General features: G+C 43.8%; 1 protein-coding gene across 1 annotated transcript in view; it reads right to left on the bottom strand.

The window, feature by feature from the left end:
• LOC311100843 (protein sidekick-2-like) overlaps positions 1–16,956 on the bottom strand; it is an 80,505-nt gene that overhangs the window by 44,446 nt on the left and 19,103 nt on the right. Inside the window, exons 12-22 of the mRNA XM_084141819.1 lie at positions 15,933–16,128; positions 15,362–15,460; positions 14,952–15,143; positions 12,649–12,770; positions 12,344–12,453; positions 11,919–12,069; positions 11,453–11,690; positions 7,625–7,740; positions 7,201–7,390; positions 1,230–1,328; positions 701–895 (exon numbers count right to left, since the gene is read on the bottom strand). Coding sequence (XP_083997945.1) covers positions 701–895; positions 1,230–1,328; positions 7,201–7,390; positions 7,625–7,740; positions 11,453–11,690; positions 11,919–12,069; positions 12,344–12,453; positions 12,649–12,770; positions 14,952–15,143; positions 15,362–15,460; positions 15,933–16,128 — 1,708 coding nt within the window. The remainder of the gene's footprint in view (positions 1–700; positions 896–1,229; positions 1,329–7,200; positions 7,391–7,624; positions 7,741–11,452; positions 11,691–11,918; positions 12,070–12,343; positions 12,454–12,648; positions 12,771–14,951; positions 15,144–15,361; positions 15,461–15,932; positions 16,129–16,956) is intronic.

Here is a 16,956-nt window from a genome sequence, read left to right as displayed (position 1 = left end):
AGAGAGAGAGAGAGAGAGAGAGAGAGAGAGAAGAGGATAATGTTAACAACAGGCCCATGTTCTACGGTCGGTAACAGTTTTCAGGCTACATTGTAGTTATCTGCAAAGTGTGAACTGTGTACAAGTTTTTATCAGGTTAAATAAATTACTTATACCATACTCAAAAGACAATAGCCTACAGTACTCACTAACTTCAAGTGCTTGTGTAAACACACAAAACTAATAGCTGATTACTGCAGATGTAACCAGGTGGAATATAACTACTTGAAAACCATTGTACTGAATCTGTAAACTCCTATCAGATGAGATGAGTGTTTCTTCTGAACTCGTTGGAATGCTCTGTTGTTTACTGTAAGTGACTGACTGAACTGACTCATCTCAGCCACTCTAGCCTGTTGTGTCAACATTGAGAATATAAACCTGTCTGCACTCTAACACATGTAGACAATATTCTGTGGTATGCTCTATAAGTACTATAACTCACATGGTAATGGAACATAAAACTTAATCTAAGTACACAAAATATACAATGATGTTCTATAAGTACAATAACTAATATACTAATGTTATATAGTACTTCTTCTTAAAAGGCACATTTTCATAGTAACTTAACTTTTTGGTACATTCAACAAGTACAATAGCTCATACACTAATGTGATACAATACTTCATCTGACATATGTTTCAATTCATATGTTTACCTCTCTTCTCGGTGGTGACCACAAGTGCCTCTGCGGCCTCCCCCCAGCCCTTGCGTGTCTGGGCTGTGATGCGGAACACATACATTGAATCTTTTTTCAGGCCCGTCACCATGTACTGACGAGCACTCGGGTTCAGCACGTCCACTGTGGCCGTGTTGCTATTGCTCGAGTTCAGACGGTACGTGATCTGATAGGCTGAGAGGAGCAGAAAGGAAACACATATGACAGAAGAGAGAAAGAGAGAGAGTCAGAAACAAAAGCTATGATAAACTCCTTCAAATGTCCTTCAAAATGTCCCCTAAAAAAAGAAACAGGGACTCAGCATGAAACGTGATTCTGCCTGACACAAAAATGGTGAACACAGCGATCAGGCTGGTTCTACGATGCTAGGTCCAAAGTTGGTTACAAATAAATCATCATAGTCAAAATAAGTGTTGTTTTTGTTTGCTGTATGAGAGGGTCATTCTTGTAGAGTCTGGACAGGTTAAAGGTGAAAGGTGTGGTCAGGGTCAAAGGTTAAATCACATACCCAGGATAATGCCGTTAGGTTGAGACGGGGACTGCCAGATGAGACGCACCGAGGTGGTCCGGACCTCAGGGAACAGGATGCCAACTGGAGGGCCGGGCACTGGAGACAAGAGAGCAGCAGAGGGGCTAGACTTTTTAACACCTATTTTCTTTACATCAGATGCAGTGGGTTACTGAATGGTAGTGGGCATTGGTCGACTATAATATCAAAGTCTGGATAGCTTTAATAAGCTATTTGAAAGCTTTTACATATCCTTTGGTATAACATATCTTGTATGAGCAGGTGGATGAATGGCGCTGGAGGGAATAGCGGCCATTTTACGGGCTCCTAACCAATTGTGCTATTTTGTGTATTTTTTCATGTAGATCGTAACTTATTTTTTATACATAATGTTTCCTATGACCGAAAAGAGCTTCTTGGCCTGTGACTTTAATGCAGGTAAACTGATTTCTACTTGCAGGTCACCTGTGCAACTAGGGGCGAAAAAACTCTAGATCACCTTTCCTCAACACACAGAGACGCATACAAATTTCTCCCTCACCTTTTGGCAAATCTGACCATGACTCTATCCCCCTGATTCCTTACAAGCAAAAACTCAAAAAGGAAGTACCAATGGCATGCTCAATACGGAAGTGGTCCGACGACGCGGATGCTAAGCTACAGGACTGTTTCGCTAGCACAGACTGGAATATGTTCCGGGATTCATCCGATGGCATTGAGGAGTTTACCATATCAGTCATTAATAAGTGCATCGACGACGTCATCCCCACAGTGACCGTACGTACATATCCCAACCAGAAGCAATGGATTACAGGCAACATCCGCACTGAGCTAAAGGCAAGAGCTGCCGCTTTCAAGGAGTGGGACACTAATCCGTACGCTTAAAAGAAATCCCGCTATGCCCTCTGACGAACCATCAAACACGCAAAGCGTCATTACAGGACCAAGGTCGAATCCGACTACACCGGCTCTGACGCTCTTCATATATGGCAGGGCTTGCAAACTATCACGGATTACAAAGGGAAACCACGAGCTATCCCTGTGACGCGAGCCTACCAGACGAGCGAAATACCTTCCATGCTTGCTTTGAGGCTAGCAACACTGAACCATGCATGAGAGCTGTTCCGGATGACTGTGTGATCACGCTCTCCTAGTGTCTTCACTGACATTTTCAACCTCTTCCTGACCCAGTCTGTAATACCTAAATGTTTCAAGCAGACCACCATAGCCCCTGTGTCCAAGAACGCCAAGGTAACCTGTCTAAATGACTATCGCCCCCTGGGCACTCACATCTCTAGCCATGAAATGCTATGAAAGGCTGGTGATGGCTCACATCAACACCATCATCCCAGACAACCTGGGACAACTCCAATTCGCATACCGCCCCAACTGATCCACAGATGACGCAATCTCTATTGCACTGTCCTTTCCCACCTGGACAAAAGGAACACCTACAGTGGGGAGAACAAGTATTTGATACACTGCCGATTTTGCAGGTTTTCCTACTTACAAAGCATGTAGAGGTCTGTAATTTTTTATCTTAGGTACTCTTCAACTGTGAGAGACGGAATCTAAAACAAAAATCCAGAAAATCACATTGTATGATTTTAAAGTAATTAATTTGCATTTTATTGCATGACATAAGTATTTGATCACCTACCAACCAGTAAGAATTCCGGCTCTCACAGACCTGTTAGTTTTTCTTTAAGAAGCCCTCCTGTTCTCCATTCATTACCTGTATTAACTGCACCTGTTTGAACTCGTTACCTGTATAAAAGACACCTGTCCACACACTCAATCAAACAGACTCCAACCTCTCCACAATGGCCAAGACCAGAGAGCTGTGTAAGGACATCAGGGATACAATTGTAGACCTGCACAAGGCTGGGATGGGCTACAGGACAATAGGCAAGCAGCTTGGTGAGAAGGCAACAACTGTTGCCGCAATTATTAGAAAATGGAAGAAGTTCAAGATGACGGTCAATCACCCTCGGTCTGGGGCTCCATGCAAGATCTCACCTCGTGGGGCATCAATGATCATGAGGAAGGTGAGGGATCAGCCCAGAACTACACGGCAGGACCTGGTCAATGACCTGAAGAGAGCTGGGACCACAGTCTCAAAGAAAACCATTAGTAACACACTACGCCGTCATGGATTAAAATCCTGCAGCGCACGCAAGGTCCCCCTGCTCAAGCCAGCGCATGTCCAGGCCCGTCTGAAGTTTGCCAATGACCATCTGGATGATCCAGAGGAGGAATGGGAGAAGGTCATGGGGTCTGATGAGACAAAAATAGAGCTTTTTGGTCTAAACTCCACTCGCCGTGTTTGGAGGAAGAAGAAGGATGAGTACAACCCCAAGAACACCATCCCAACCGTGAAGCATGGAGGTGGAAACATCATTCTTTGGGGATGCTTTTCTGCAAAGGGGACAGGACGACTGCACCGTATTGAGGGGAGGATGGATGGGGCCATGTATCGTGAGATCTTGGCCAACAACCTCCTTCCCTCAGTAAGAGCATTGAAGATGGGTCATGGCTGGGTCTTCCAGCATGACAACGACCCGAAACACACAGCCAGGGCAACTAAGGAGTGGCTCCATAAGAAGCATCTTAAGGTCCTGGAGTGGTTTAGCCAGTCTCCAGACCTGAACCCAATAGAACATCTTTGGAGGGAGCTGAAAGTCCGTATTGCCCAGCGACAGCCCCGAAACCTGAAGGATCTGGAGAAGGTCTGTATGGAGGAGTGGGCCAAAATCCCTGCTGCAGTGTGTGCAAACCTGGTCAAGACCTACAGGAAACATATGATCTCTGTAATTGCAAACAAAGGTTTCTGTACCAAATATTAAGTTCTGCTTTTCTGATGTATCAAATACTTATGTCATGCAATAAAATGCAAATTAATTACTTTAAAATAATACAAAGTGATTTTCTGGACTTTTGTTTTAGATTCCGTCTCTCACAGTTGAAGTGTACCTATGATAAAAATTACAGACCTCTACATGCTTTGTAAGTAGGAAAACCTGCAAAATCGGCAGTGTATCAAATACTTTTTCTCCCCACTGTATGTGAAAATGCTGTTCATTGACTACAGCACCAACACCATCATTAAGTTTGCGGACGACACACCAATGACGATGAGACAGCCTACAGTGAGAAGGTCAGAGAATTGACAGGGTGGTTCAGGACAACAACCTCTCCCTCAACGTCAGCCAGAAAAAAAAGCTGATCGTGGACTACAGGAAACGGAGGGCCGAGCACACCCCCATCCACATTGACGGGCTGTAGTGGAGCAGGTCGAGAGCTTCCAGTTCCTCGATGTCCATATCACTAAGGAATTTTATTTTTGTGTCAAATCGCCAGTTGGCAACCCATTCCTTATGGGATTAATTGACACATAAACAAACATTAAAATAATTCACTGTGATAATTCAGTGATAATTCTTCCAGTGTTCTGTACAGTGCGCACCACATAAAGAGTGAAAAATCAATCTATACATAATAGTAAATACGTTTATGCAAGCAATAATTATATCCCTAGAGCAGTAAAAAAATATATATATATTCACAGATAAATAAATACTGAAAAATGAAACGGAAGGCATTTGAACCAAGGCATTTAAACTAAGGAACTATTATGGTCCACACACACCAACACAGTCGTGAAGAGGGCACGACAACGCCTCTTATCCATCAGGAGACTGAAAAAATTTGGCATGGGCCCTCAGATCCTCAAAAAGTTATACAGCTGCACCATTGAGAGCATCTTGACTGGCTGCATCACCGCTTGGTATGACAACTGCTTGGCATCCGACCACAAGGTGATACAGAGGGTAGTGCGTATGGCCCAGCACATCACTGGGGCCGAGCTCCCTGCCATCCAGGACCTCTATACCAGGCGGTGTCAGAGGAAGGCCCTAAAAATTGTCAAATACTCCAGCCACCCAAGTCATAGACTGTTCTGGAACCAACAGGACCCTGAACAGCTTCTACCTCATGCCATAAGACTGCTAAATAGTTAGTTAAATAGTTAACCAATAGCTACCCGGACTATTTGCATTGACCCTTTTTGCACTCTTTTGACTCATCACATGTGCTGCTGTTACTGTTAATTGTCTATCCTGTTGCCTAGTCACTTTATCCCTACCTATATGTACAGTACATATCTACCTCAATTATCTCATACCCCTCCACATCGACTTGGTACTGGTACCCCGTGTATATAGCCAAGTTATCGTTACTCATTGTGTATTTATTCCTTGTGTTATAATCTTGTTGGGAATGGCCCGTAAGCATTTCACTGTTAGTCTACACCTGTTGTTTACGAAGCATGTAACAAATAACATTTGAATGTATACAGTCGTGGTCAAAAGTTTTGAGAATGACACAAGTATTGATCTTCACAAAGTTTGCTGCTTCAGTGTTTTTACATATTTTTGTCAGATGTTACTATGGTATACTGAAGTATAATTACAAGCATTCCATAAGTGTCAAAGGCTTTTATTGACATTACATTAAGTTTATGCAAAGAGTCAATATTTGCAGTGTTGACCCTTCTTTTTCAAGACCTCTGCAATCCGCCCTGGCATGCTGTCAATTAACTTCTGGGCCACATCCTGACTGATTGCAGCCCATTCTTGCATAATCAATGCTTGGAGTTTGTCAGCATTTGTGGGGTTTTGTTTGTCCACCCGCCTCTTGAGGATTGACCACAAGTTCTCAATGGGATTAATGTCTGGTGAGTTTCCTGGCCATGGACCCAAAATGTTGATGTTTTTTTCCCCGAGCCACTTAGTCATCAATTTTGCCTTTTGGCAAGGTGCTCCATCATGCTGGAAAAGGCATTGTTCGTCACCAAACTGTTCTTGGATGGTTGGGAGAAGTTGCTCTCAGAGCATGTGTTGGTACCATTCTTTATTCATGGCTGTGTTCTTAGGCAAAATTGTGAGTGAACCCACTCCCTTGGCTGAGAAGCAACCCCACACATGAATGGTCTCAGGATGCTTTACTGTTGGCATGACACAGGACTGATGGTAGCGCTCACCTTGTCTTCTCCGGACAAGCTTTTTTCTGGATGCCCCAATCAATCGGAAAGGGGATTCATACCTTTTGCAGAAAATCAGTCTGTCCCTGATGTTTTTCCTCGCTGCCCTTGTGGCTTCCTCGCTGCCCTTCTTGACACCAGGCCATCCTCCAAAAGTCTTCGCCTCACTGTGCGTGCAGATGCACTCACACCTGCCTGCTGCCATTCCTGAGCAAGCTCTGCACTGGTGGTGCCACGATCCCGCAGCCGAATCAACTTTAGGAGACGGTCCTGGCGCTTGCTGGACTTTTTTGGGCGCCCTGAAGCCTTGTTCACAACAATTGAACCTCTCTCCTTGAAGTTCTTGATGATCCGATAAATGGTTGATTTAGGTGCAATCTTACTAGCAGCAATATCCTTGTCTGTGAAGCCCTTTTTGTGCAAAGCAATGATGACGGCACGTGTTTCCTTGCAGGTAACCATGGTTAACAGAGGAAGAACAATGATTTCAAGCACCACCCTCCTTTTAAAGCTTCCAGTCTGTGATTCTAACTCAATCAGCATGACAGAGTGATCTCCAGCCTTGTCCTCGTCAACACTCTCACCTATGTTAACAAGAGAATCACTGACATGATGTCAGCTGGTCCTTTTGTGGCAGGGCTGAAATGCAGTGGAAATGTTTTTTTGGGGGGGATTAAGTTTCATTTTCATGGCAAAGCACATCACTGAGGGACTTTGCAATTAATTGCAATTCATCTGATCACTCTTCATAACATTCTGGAGTATATGAAAATTGACATCATAAAAACTGAGGCAGCAGACTTTGTGAACATTTATATTTGTGTCATTCTCAAAACTTTTGACCATGACTGTACATCACTGTTCAATATCTAAGGCTTTTATAGGTATTGGAAATTTAGACAGGTAGATATTAGGCAGCGCAGGGTGTACCGTCATCCAGGGTCCTCTCCAGTATGTGCGGTGAGCTGGGCATGCCGTCTCCGATGCGGGTGAAGGCCAGGACCTGGATCTCATAGAGGACGTATTTCCCCAGACCAGTCAGCTGGACACTGTGGCTGGCGTTCCCCTCTACTGTCCACAACTGGAGGGACGAGTCTGAGTCCTTCTCCTTATACAACACCTGAAGGAGGGAGAGAAGAGATGAGAGGAAAAGAGAGGGAAGAGGGGAGAAGAGAGGGAAGATGGGAAGAGCGAGGGGAAGACAGAGTGGAAGAGAGACGGGATGAGAGAGTGGAATTAGGCAAGAGAGAAGGAAGATATTGGATTAGAAAGGAGAGTGAGTAATGGAATTATTTAGTTGTACAGTATTGTATCCTTCTTGGAGGCGAGGGTGATAACTGAACGCCTCACACACCTTGTAGCCCAGGATAAGTCCATTCCGGTCTTGTTCCGGTACTTCAAACCAGCGCACCAGGATACTGCTGGAGGTGGTGGCGAAGGCTGACATGTTGGTAGGGCCACAGGAGGGGACTGGAGGGAATACAAAATTAATAAAAGAAAGATACACTTTTATGAACTAAACGACGACATCCAGTTTTTGCCATGCGTTCCATGATGTTCATGGGCCTTTGTGTGTGTGTGAGTGTGTGTGAGAGTGTGTGCTTGCGTGTGTAGCATTGAAGACACATACTGGTGAACCACTGAGGCCTAGTGTCTAACCCAGGCGTGGCTGTAGCTCCAGAGAAAGCACAGCTCTATAACAGGCCAGCTAGGCTACGGCTCCTTCCTGGCACTCGTCCCTGGACATAATACACTGATTCGGAAGAATTTGCTGGAGTGAGTGGAAAAAATGAAAAAATGCAGAGGAATTCCACATTCTAGCCCATGTGTTCCCAATTTCCTCCTCTACTCCCCTCTCCCTAAAGTCTGGTATCCACAGTGACTGCACCAGCACAGAGAGACAGAGACAGAGACAGAGACAGAGACAGAGACAGAGACAGAGACAGAGACAGAGACAGAGAGAGAACATCCTAACCCTTTGCCTCTTCTACAAGAACATCCAGAGACAGCAAGACAAAGCGTAATGAAATAACAACTCATGCCTCACTTTAGTTTGTTTTTGGGAGAGAGAGAGAGACCATATTAGAGACACATGTTTCCCTCAGATTACAGAGATCCACAAAGAATTCGAAAACAAACCCAATTTTGATAAACTCCCTTATCTACTGGGTGAAAAACCACAGTGTGCCATCACAGCAGCAACATTTGTGACCGGTTGCCACAAGAAAAGGGCAACCAGTGAAGAACAAACACCATTGTAAATACAACCCATATTTATGTTTATTTATTTTCCCATTTGTACTTTAACTATTTGCACATTGTTACAACACTGTATATATACACATAATATGACATTTGAAATGTCTTTATTCTTTTGGAACTAATGAGTGTAATGTTTACTGTTAATATCTATTGTTTATTTCACTTTTGTTTACTATCTACTTCACTTGCTTTGGCAATGTTAACATATGTTTCCCATGCCAATAAAGCAATTGAATTGAATTGAATTGAATTGAGAGACAGAGACAGAGACAGAGACAGAGACAGAGAGAGAAATACTGTGTGAAGGAGCAGAAGGCAGGCAGACAGGTTGGTGTCCATTTCATATGGCTCCATGAGGCAGGAAGAATAAAATGACCCTGGCCCCATACCATACGCGTGGGTAGATAAAAGAGGTAATATGCAGGAAGTCAGATTGTATTCACATGGGTGAATACAACCTGCACACAGTGTGTGTGTCTGAGAGCCTGGTACTGTAGATCAGTGGGTCTAATAGTGTGGGTGGTTGAAGCAGTAGCCATAGGAACATACATTAGACCATGCCTTTTATGTCCTAAAATTAATGAAGTGTGTAGATCAAAGAGTGCCTAAATTAAAGACTGAACATCAGTGCTGTGTGTGAGACTCCACCAACTGTTGAGATGTTATTAACCAAATAAAACAGGATATACCGTAATCAAAGAAAATGTAACTACACTGCAAATTCCCCTGTGTTAAGTGAACACTGAAAGTGGGTACCTGTATAGGCACTGAACAGTGTTGAATTAACACACTGCTTAGTGTAAAGCTTTATTTGCATATTTCCCAGAATGCCTTGCCTTTCGAGTGAATTGTAGAGTTACCACCCAATACTGAATTTGTTAGTGACAGAGACATGCTTGTTGCATACATCCATGTTCAGTCCTATGGACTTCACCAATTGAGATCCTAAGTGAATATGTTATTAAAATGTAATTATTTAACTCAATACAATATGTATTTCATTAGGCATTATTTTGAGGGCTTACGCAAAAAAAAATACTGGGTTATTTGAATGACCCAATTGCTGGGTTGCAGGCATTTGGTCACTTATTATTTTTAAAGAGCAAGGTTGGTTTGTTGATGCTCGGTTATTGAGATATGACCCAGCGGGTCAGATCAAAAGACTGGAGGCTTGGCTTAATAGGGGTGTGGCTGGCAACAAGTAATTTTTGGCCACCCGTGAGAGTAAATGTCATTCCGGTTCATCTGCTATGTTGAATTGTTTTCACGTTAAGGTTTAACACTGTCACTTTGTAGCTTTAATGAAGCTTACAGAAGCATATGAGCTCATTCAAAGCCTATGCAAATCCCAATGTAATATCCTCAAGTGATATCCCCAATGGGATACTAACCACTTAATACTGAAATATGAGACTACCTAAGGCATCTAAACTGGAACAACCACTTCAGTAACGTGTGCAATAAATCCAAATAACATATTGGATTAGTTTAGATAATCAATTTCTCGCATGGAATAGCCTTCATTTCTCAGAACAAGAATAGACTGACGAGTTTCAGAACAACGTTCTTTGTTTCTGACCATTTTGATCCTGTAATCAAACCCACAATTGCTGATGCTCCAGATATTCAACTAGTCTCAAGAAGGCCAGTTTTATTGCTTCTTTAATCAGCACAACAGTTTTCAGCTGTGCTAACATAATTGCAAAAGGGTTTTCTAATGATCAATTAGCCTTTTAAAATGATAAACATGGGGGCGGCAGGTAGCTTAGTGGGTAAGAGCGTTGTGCCAGTAACCGAAAGGTCGCTGGTTCTAATCCCCGAGCCGACTAGGTGAAAAATCTGTCGATGTGCCCTTGAGCAAGGCACTTAACCCTAATTGCTCCTGTAAGTCGCTCTGGATAAGAGCGTCTGCTAAATAATAATAAAAAAAAAATAAATAAAAAATAAAAAAAATAACTAAAAAAAAAAACAAAAAAAAACACAAAAAAAAAAAAAAAGATTATCAAACACAACGTGCCATTGGAACACAGGACTGATGGTTGCTGATAATGGGCCCCTGTACGCCTAAGTAGATATTCCATTAAAAATCAGCCGTTTCCAGCTACAATAGCCATTTACAACATTAACAATGTCTACACTGTATTTCTGATCAATTTGATGTTATTTTAATGGACAAAAAAATTGCTTTTCTTTCGAAAACAAGGACATTTCTAAGTGACTTCTGAACGTTAGTGTATATTTGAGAAAGCATAGCATTCATTAATCAATCAATGTACATGCAAAAACATAGATATTGAAAGAAACAATTCTTAAAATCAACCTGCAATAGAGCTTGCTGGGAAATATGATAATGATGGGTGTGGTTTTGGTTCAACTCTGGTTATTAACACCAACACTGGGGTTATTTTACACCAATGAGTGTTTATTCAACACTTACAGAGTTAAATGTTATGTTTAGAGTGTAGGCCCTCAAAATAAGGCCTTATGAAATACGTATTGTGTTAAATAATAACATTTCATTCCCTCAGGATCTCACTTGGTGATGTCCATATGACTGAAAATGGATGAATGCAACAACCATGTCTCTATCACTAACAAATACAGTCATGGGTGGTAACTCTACAATTCACTCGAAAGGCAAGGCACTCTGGGAAATAAGGCTTTACACCAAGCAGTGTGTTAATTTAATACTTTCCTGTGTCTATACGGGTCCAGGCTTTCAGTCTTAATTTAACACTCTCAGTGTTGATTCAACACTGGAGGATTTTCTGTGTACTATCATATAGTGTACTATCATATAGTGTGTGTCCCAAATTGCACACTATTCCCTATGGGCCCTGGCCAAAAGTATTGCACTATACTGTATAGGGAATAGGGTGCCATTTGAGGCGCAGACATAGAGTGTGATGTGTAATCTCACCAGACTCCCTGGTCCTCCCTCTGACTGGCTGGCTCCAGGGCCCGGCCCCGATGCCGTTGAGAGCCTGAACCCTGACCTCGTACTCTGTCCACTCCTCCAGGTCCTCGATAGTGAACTCCCTCTCCAGCCGGTCAGCTATCACATGGGTCAGCGCCCTGCCCTGGGAGCCTGTACGGGAGTACTGGACCCGGTAGCCCAACAGATCTGGGTTCCCATTGTACTCCCACTCTGGTAGGGGCTGGGAGGGGGGTGAGAGAGAAAGAGGGAGAGGGAGGGGGAGAGGAAGAGGGAGAAAGGGGGGTGGAGAGGGAGAGAGCGAGCGAGAGGGAGAGGGAGAAAGAGGGAAAATGAAAGAAGGAAACGAGACAAAAACTACAACACACAAAGACACACAGCCAGTCATCATCACTTGATGATAAACTCAGAGCATCACATCATAATGTCAGTCTGTTGAGACGTCACGTACCACCCATCGAAGCCACAGACTGGTCTCGCTGGCCGTGCGCAGGGTGACATTGGCGGGGGACATGTCTGGAGGGGCCTGCAAGGTCTGGATCTTTCTGGAGGGCTGACTTGGAGGACTGGTACCCACAATGTTTACCTGACGCATACGGAACCTAGCGGGAGAGAGGAAACAAGAGCAAAGTTATCACAGGAGTGATCCATAGGATTCCATAAGAGTTTTTTGTGGCCAGGTTACATGGTCAGGAAAAACACAGGGTTCTACAAATAGAATAGAATAGAGTTAAGGCTGTGTTAAATTGGGGGTAGGTGGGCCTCACACATCTAGAATGGGTAGGGGTCAAGGTATAGGAGTTAAGTATAGTACCTGTCAAAGGTGTAGGGGTATATAGTAGCCTACCTGTAGAAAGTGGGTATATAGTAGCTTACCTGTAGAAGGTGTATGGGTTGAGTCCTGGCACCTCCATGGAGCGGGCATCAGGCTCGTTGGGCAGCTGGTGAACAATCACCCAGTCCTCATTGTCTCCTATCACACTGACCTAAACACAACAACAACACACAACACAACATGATATAGGCTGCATCCCAAATGGCACCCTATAAGTCGTGCAGTATATAGGTAATAGGGTGCCATTTGGGACTCATAGTCGATGTGGGTCACAGATCAGAGGGGAGCGGTCAGAGACTTTAAGGCCAGGATGAGCTCCTCTCTCTGGGGAAGAAGACCTTCTTACCTGGGCCTCTACCTGCCAGCGAGAGATGGAGGTCTTTCCATCATAGCCGGGTTTGAACTGGAGGGTGATGGATCGAGGGCCGATGTTGGAGATGGCCAAGTTGGTGGGAGGACCAGGCAGCTCTACACAGACAGAGACAGAGAGAGAGAGAGAGAGAGAGAGAGAGAGAGAGAGAGAGAGACAGAGAGAGAGAGAGAGAGAGACAGAGAGACAGAGAGAGAGAGACAGAGAGAGAGAGAGAGAGAGAGAGAGAGAGAGAGAGAGAGAGAGAGAGAGAGAGAGAGAGAGAGAATGAGAGAGAAAGAGAGAAAATGAGAGAGAAAAATAAAGAAAGAGAAAATGTGAGAGAAACAGAAAGAAAGAAAGAAAGAGAGAGAGAGAGAGGGAGAGTTTTAACACATACCGTATTTTCCATATGAAAGGAGGGAATAATACAGGGAGAAAGGGAAGGAACAGAGAGGGTCAGACAGGGCCTTTAATACAGTAAAGAGTTGTAAGTCATGAGTGGGGCAGAAAACATAATACAGTCGTCTCTATGCCTAATGTAATGCTTAAAAAAAAATGAATTAGGTTTTCTACATTATATCTCTCTATCTTTTAAATCCTTACTGGTTTAGGAAGTATTGTTTTCAGAACTATGCATCTACTATATTCACAAATTAAAGATTAACTTAGTTCTCCAATAAGTCTTTCTAAATGAAAAGTATCAATAGGATTATTCAGGCTTGGATCTCAGTTCTCATATCTGTGCTCCGGAGTCTTATAAAAGTTGCCTACAGGGAAATATATTACTGAGTGACAGTGCACCCTTGTGCTCTAAAATTGATATTGCACCGGAGATGAGCCAATGCTTTTGAATTATCTCGTTCTCATGAGAGTTTCGCTTCACTCCACTCAAAGTTCTCAGATAAGAGTAAACAAAACTTTTCAGATCAGCAGGACTAGATGGGATCTAGGAAAAAGCAGTGAGCTGCTGCACTCGTTCTCTGCATAGTTCTTATGTGAAATGACAAGCGTGACTAATTGCCAGGCAACCACTATGGTGATTTAGTTCAGTCGCCTTCATTTAATCCCTTTTCATAATGTCGTACCAATACACCAATACATAAACTCTGCTTACAAGTAAAACAACAGACCTCACCTTTGCACAAGGCATCATGCCAAATCGCACCCTATTCCCTTTATAGTGCACTACCTCTGGCCAGAGCCCTACGGGACCTGGTCAAAAGCAGTGCACTAATACGAGTGCCATTTGGGATGCAAGCCTGATACACAAGCACACCATAGGGCACTGTATAGTGAAAGGGGCCAACTCTTCAAGGTGATGGAGTGGGTCTACTGGCTCATAATGAAATGGACTATAGACTATATGACCAGAATAGTAAAATCAGCACATTTAAATCATTAGCATGACTGGTTATTCAGACAAAAACACAGAGAGAGATCTCTAGGGTGGATGCGTAGAGCTATAGCCATAGTAATCACCATTCTGGGAACGATAACCATAGCTCTATATCTTACTAAATGTAGCCCTCGATAGAATGGGTCTTTTTATTTGACAGCTCTGAAAGACATATAGTATAGTGTCTGGGGGAGCCGCCGGTGCAATAATAATTGACTGGAAGTATTGTATTTTTATAATACACTGTAGCATGTTTTAATAGGAAATCGTAAACTGGAATTATCCTAAATGGTCTCGATGGGCTCTTACTTTTGGCCGGGTTTCTGGGTGAAGTGTATTAAAATCTGTTTTGAAGTGGAGAAGTAAGTCCCCTGGTCTGGTGTAGTCTCATACTTTATGGCTCTCTGTCTGTCACAGTTCTGCCTGCCTGACTGATTGGGGTACGGTTTCATAGTGTCTGGAGCAAGACCGACACACACAGTTACTGTCAGTCAGGATTCTGTAGAAATGGTGAGAGGTTAGGGAAGTTTTGGGATGGAAGTGACTGGGGTGACCGGGCAGCCCGCTGGAGGCTGGGTTCTGGGAGTAGCGGACAAGTTTTGGGTAAGGCCTGGACATGGACTGAGGAGGGTTAGTGATGCTGAGGCTAGCAATCAGGATACCAGCTAGCACTCTGGCTGAGCTCAGTCAGGGCTGCATCTGATATGGTCAGGGCTGCATCTAAATGTAGTGCACTATAAAGTAAATAAGGGGCCTTTTGGGACTCACAAGGGACTGTGGGAGTCATGTGTCGGTAGTACTGACTTGGAGGCACTCCAGAAGAGATGGTGGAGGAGGACAGTTTTCCCCTGGCTGGGGTTAGGGATAACGGGGTAGGGTTAGGGACTGGTTGGGTACTGACCTGGAGGTACTCCAGAAGAGATGGTGGAGGAGGACAGTTGTCCCTGGCCCTTGGAGGTCATGCCGGCCACCTCGATGGTGTAGGTTGTGAGGGCAGTCAGCCCTGTGACGCGGTACTCCAGGGTCACGTTGGGGAGGTAGTGGGTCACCCGTGTGTTGGTGCGGTTAAACTCCTCCCATGAGATACGGTAGCCTGGAACAGAGAATCAATCAAATTCATCAATAAACACAATATTATTTGTGTAGAGTTTTTTTTTTAAACAAATATGAACTGAGCCTAATAGAAGAGAAACATAGGACATTGATGAACAGAGGGATGTGTATGGGTGGTCAGATCCATTGAGAATAAAGACAACTCTTAACATGAAGTGGGTCATCTTCTTCATCTCTAATGTCTTTTGCGTGGCGTACCTGTGAGGACTCCATTCTTCTCTCCAGGTTCTCTCCAGCTCACTTTGAGAGAAGTATCCAGGATATCTGTGAAGCTCAGGTGACCCACAGCCCCAGGAGCTAGAGAGGAGGGCACAGTGGTTATTATGATGAGAACGATAACACAATGGATCCCATGGATCTCAATGGCATTCATAATTACATAGATGTCTTAAATAGCAAACTATGTTTATTATGTGTAATTTAATAGGTCTGTTTATGGGCTTTTACACTGAGCAGTAATGACAAGTAGAGGCCTAGTACAGTATGGCCAACCAATTATCTCTTGAGAAAATGTGTCCCAATTATGTGTGAATGTGTGCAGAAACCCAAATGTAGCCTACGCATTCATTAGAGCTGTAGAACTAGGCTGTTAGGCTGTGCTGAATAATATATTTGACCCAGTGGGCATGTTTCAGTATGATTGGCCATGTCCATTCAACAGTGTGTGTGTGTGTTTATGTGTGTGAGTGTGAGTGTGAGTGTGAGTGTGAGTGTGAGTGTGTGTGTGTGTGTGTGTGAGTGCGTGCGTGCGCACGCATTTTGAACTCACTGTCTTCATGTGTCCTCAGGCCTTTAGCAGGGCTGCGAGGTCCATCCCCAGGCGTAGTGAAACAAAGCACAGAGGTGTAGTACTCTCTGAACTTCTTCAGCCCTGTCACGTAGCCCACATGCACACTATCCTGGAAGTTAGGTCTCACTGTAACCATGGTGACCTCATCTTCCTGACCTGGCTCCCATGCCAACAGCTAGCAGAATGGGAAATGGGAACAGAGAAGGAAGAACGACTGGTTTTACATTTAGCCCTCAATTTGATATTGTGAAGCACCAGTTACCACATTAACTATTTTATTGCCCACAATTTCCCCCACAAATGTTATCTAAATAGAACATTTACTCTCCAAGTCTAATCATGTTCACATATTGTTTAAACCAACTCTCCTCCCTTTCATGTGCTGTTGACCTACTCTGGGTTGTCATGTAGCATCATAACTATCATATGAATGGTTAGCGTCACTCTAAACATATTCTGCCATTGAGTAAGCACTGGAAGGCAGGGCTGGAATGAGTGCACAGAGAGAGAGAAAAATTATGAAAAAGAGAGATTTTAGCTGCGGTGTATAGCAGGTCTAATGTAGAGGGATTGCACACACATCACAGAATGAGAGTTAATGTCCTGAGTGGTCAATAAGGTGTTTAGATAAATACTACCCATGGCAAATCTGTTGGGTCTATTTCTATCTTGGTTCCCAGGCTGTAAGTAGAGTTTGTCTCTGGGAAATAGTGATATCCACTCTGCCCCAGTCTCTCTCTCTCTCTCCCTCCATCTCCATCTCCCCCTAAGACCCTCTCAAACTTCTACAGATGCACGATTGAGAGCATTCAGTCAGGCTGCATCACATATATCCGCAACTGCACCACCTTCAACCACATGGCTCTCCAGAGGGTGGTGCGCCATCACCGGGGGCACACTGCCTGCCCTCCAGGACATTTACAGCACTCAGTGTCAAAGGAAGGCCAATAAGATCATTAAGAACCTTAGTCACCCGAGCCACGGACTGTTCACTCGGCTACCG

Source organism: Coregonus lavaretus, assembly GCF_964263955.1.
Source record: "Coregonus lavaretus genome assembly, chromosome: 25".
Taxonomy (NCBI): Eukaryota; Metazoa; Chordata; class Actinopteri; order Salmoniformes; family Salmonidae; genus Coregonus; species Coregonus lavaretus.
The sequence above is the reverse complement of the archived record's forward strand: the minus strand, read 5'-3'. Positions and strand labels throughout refer to the sequence as shown.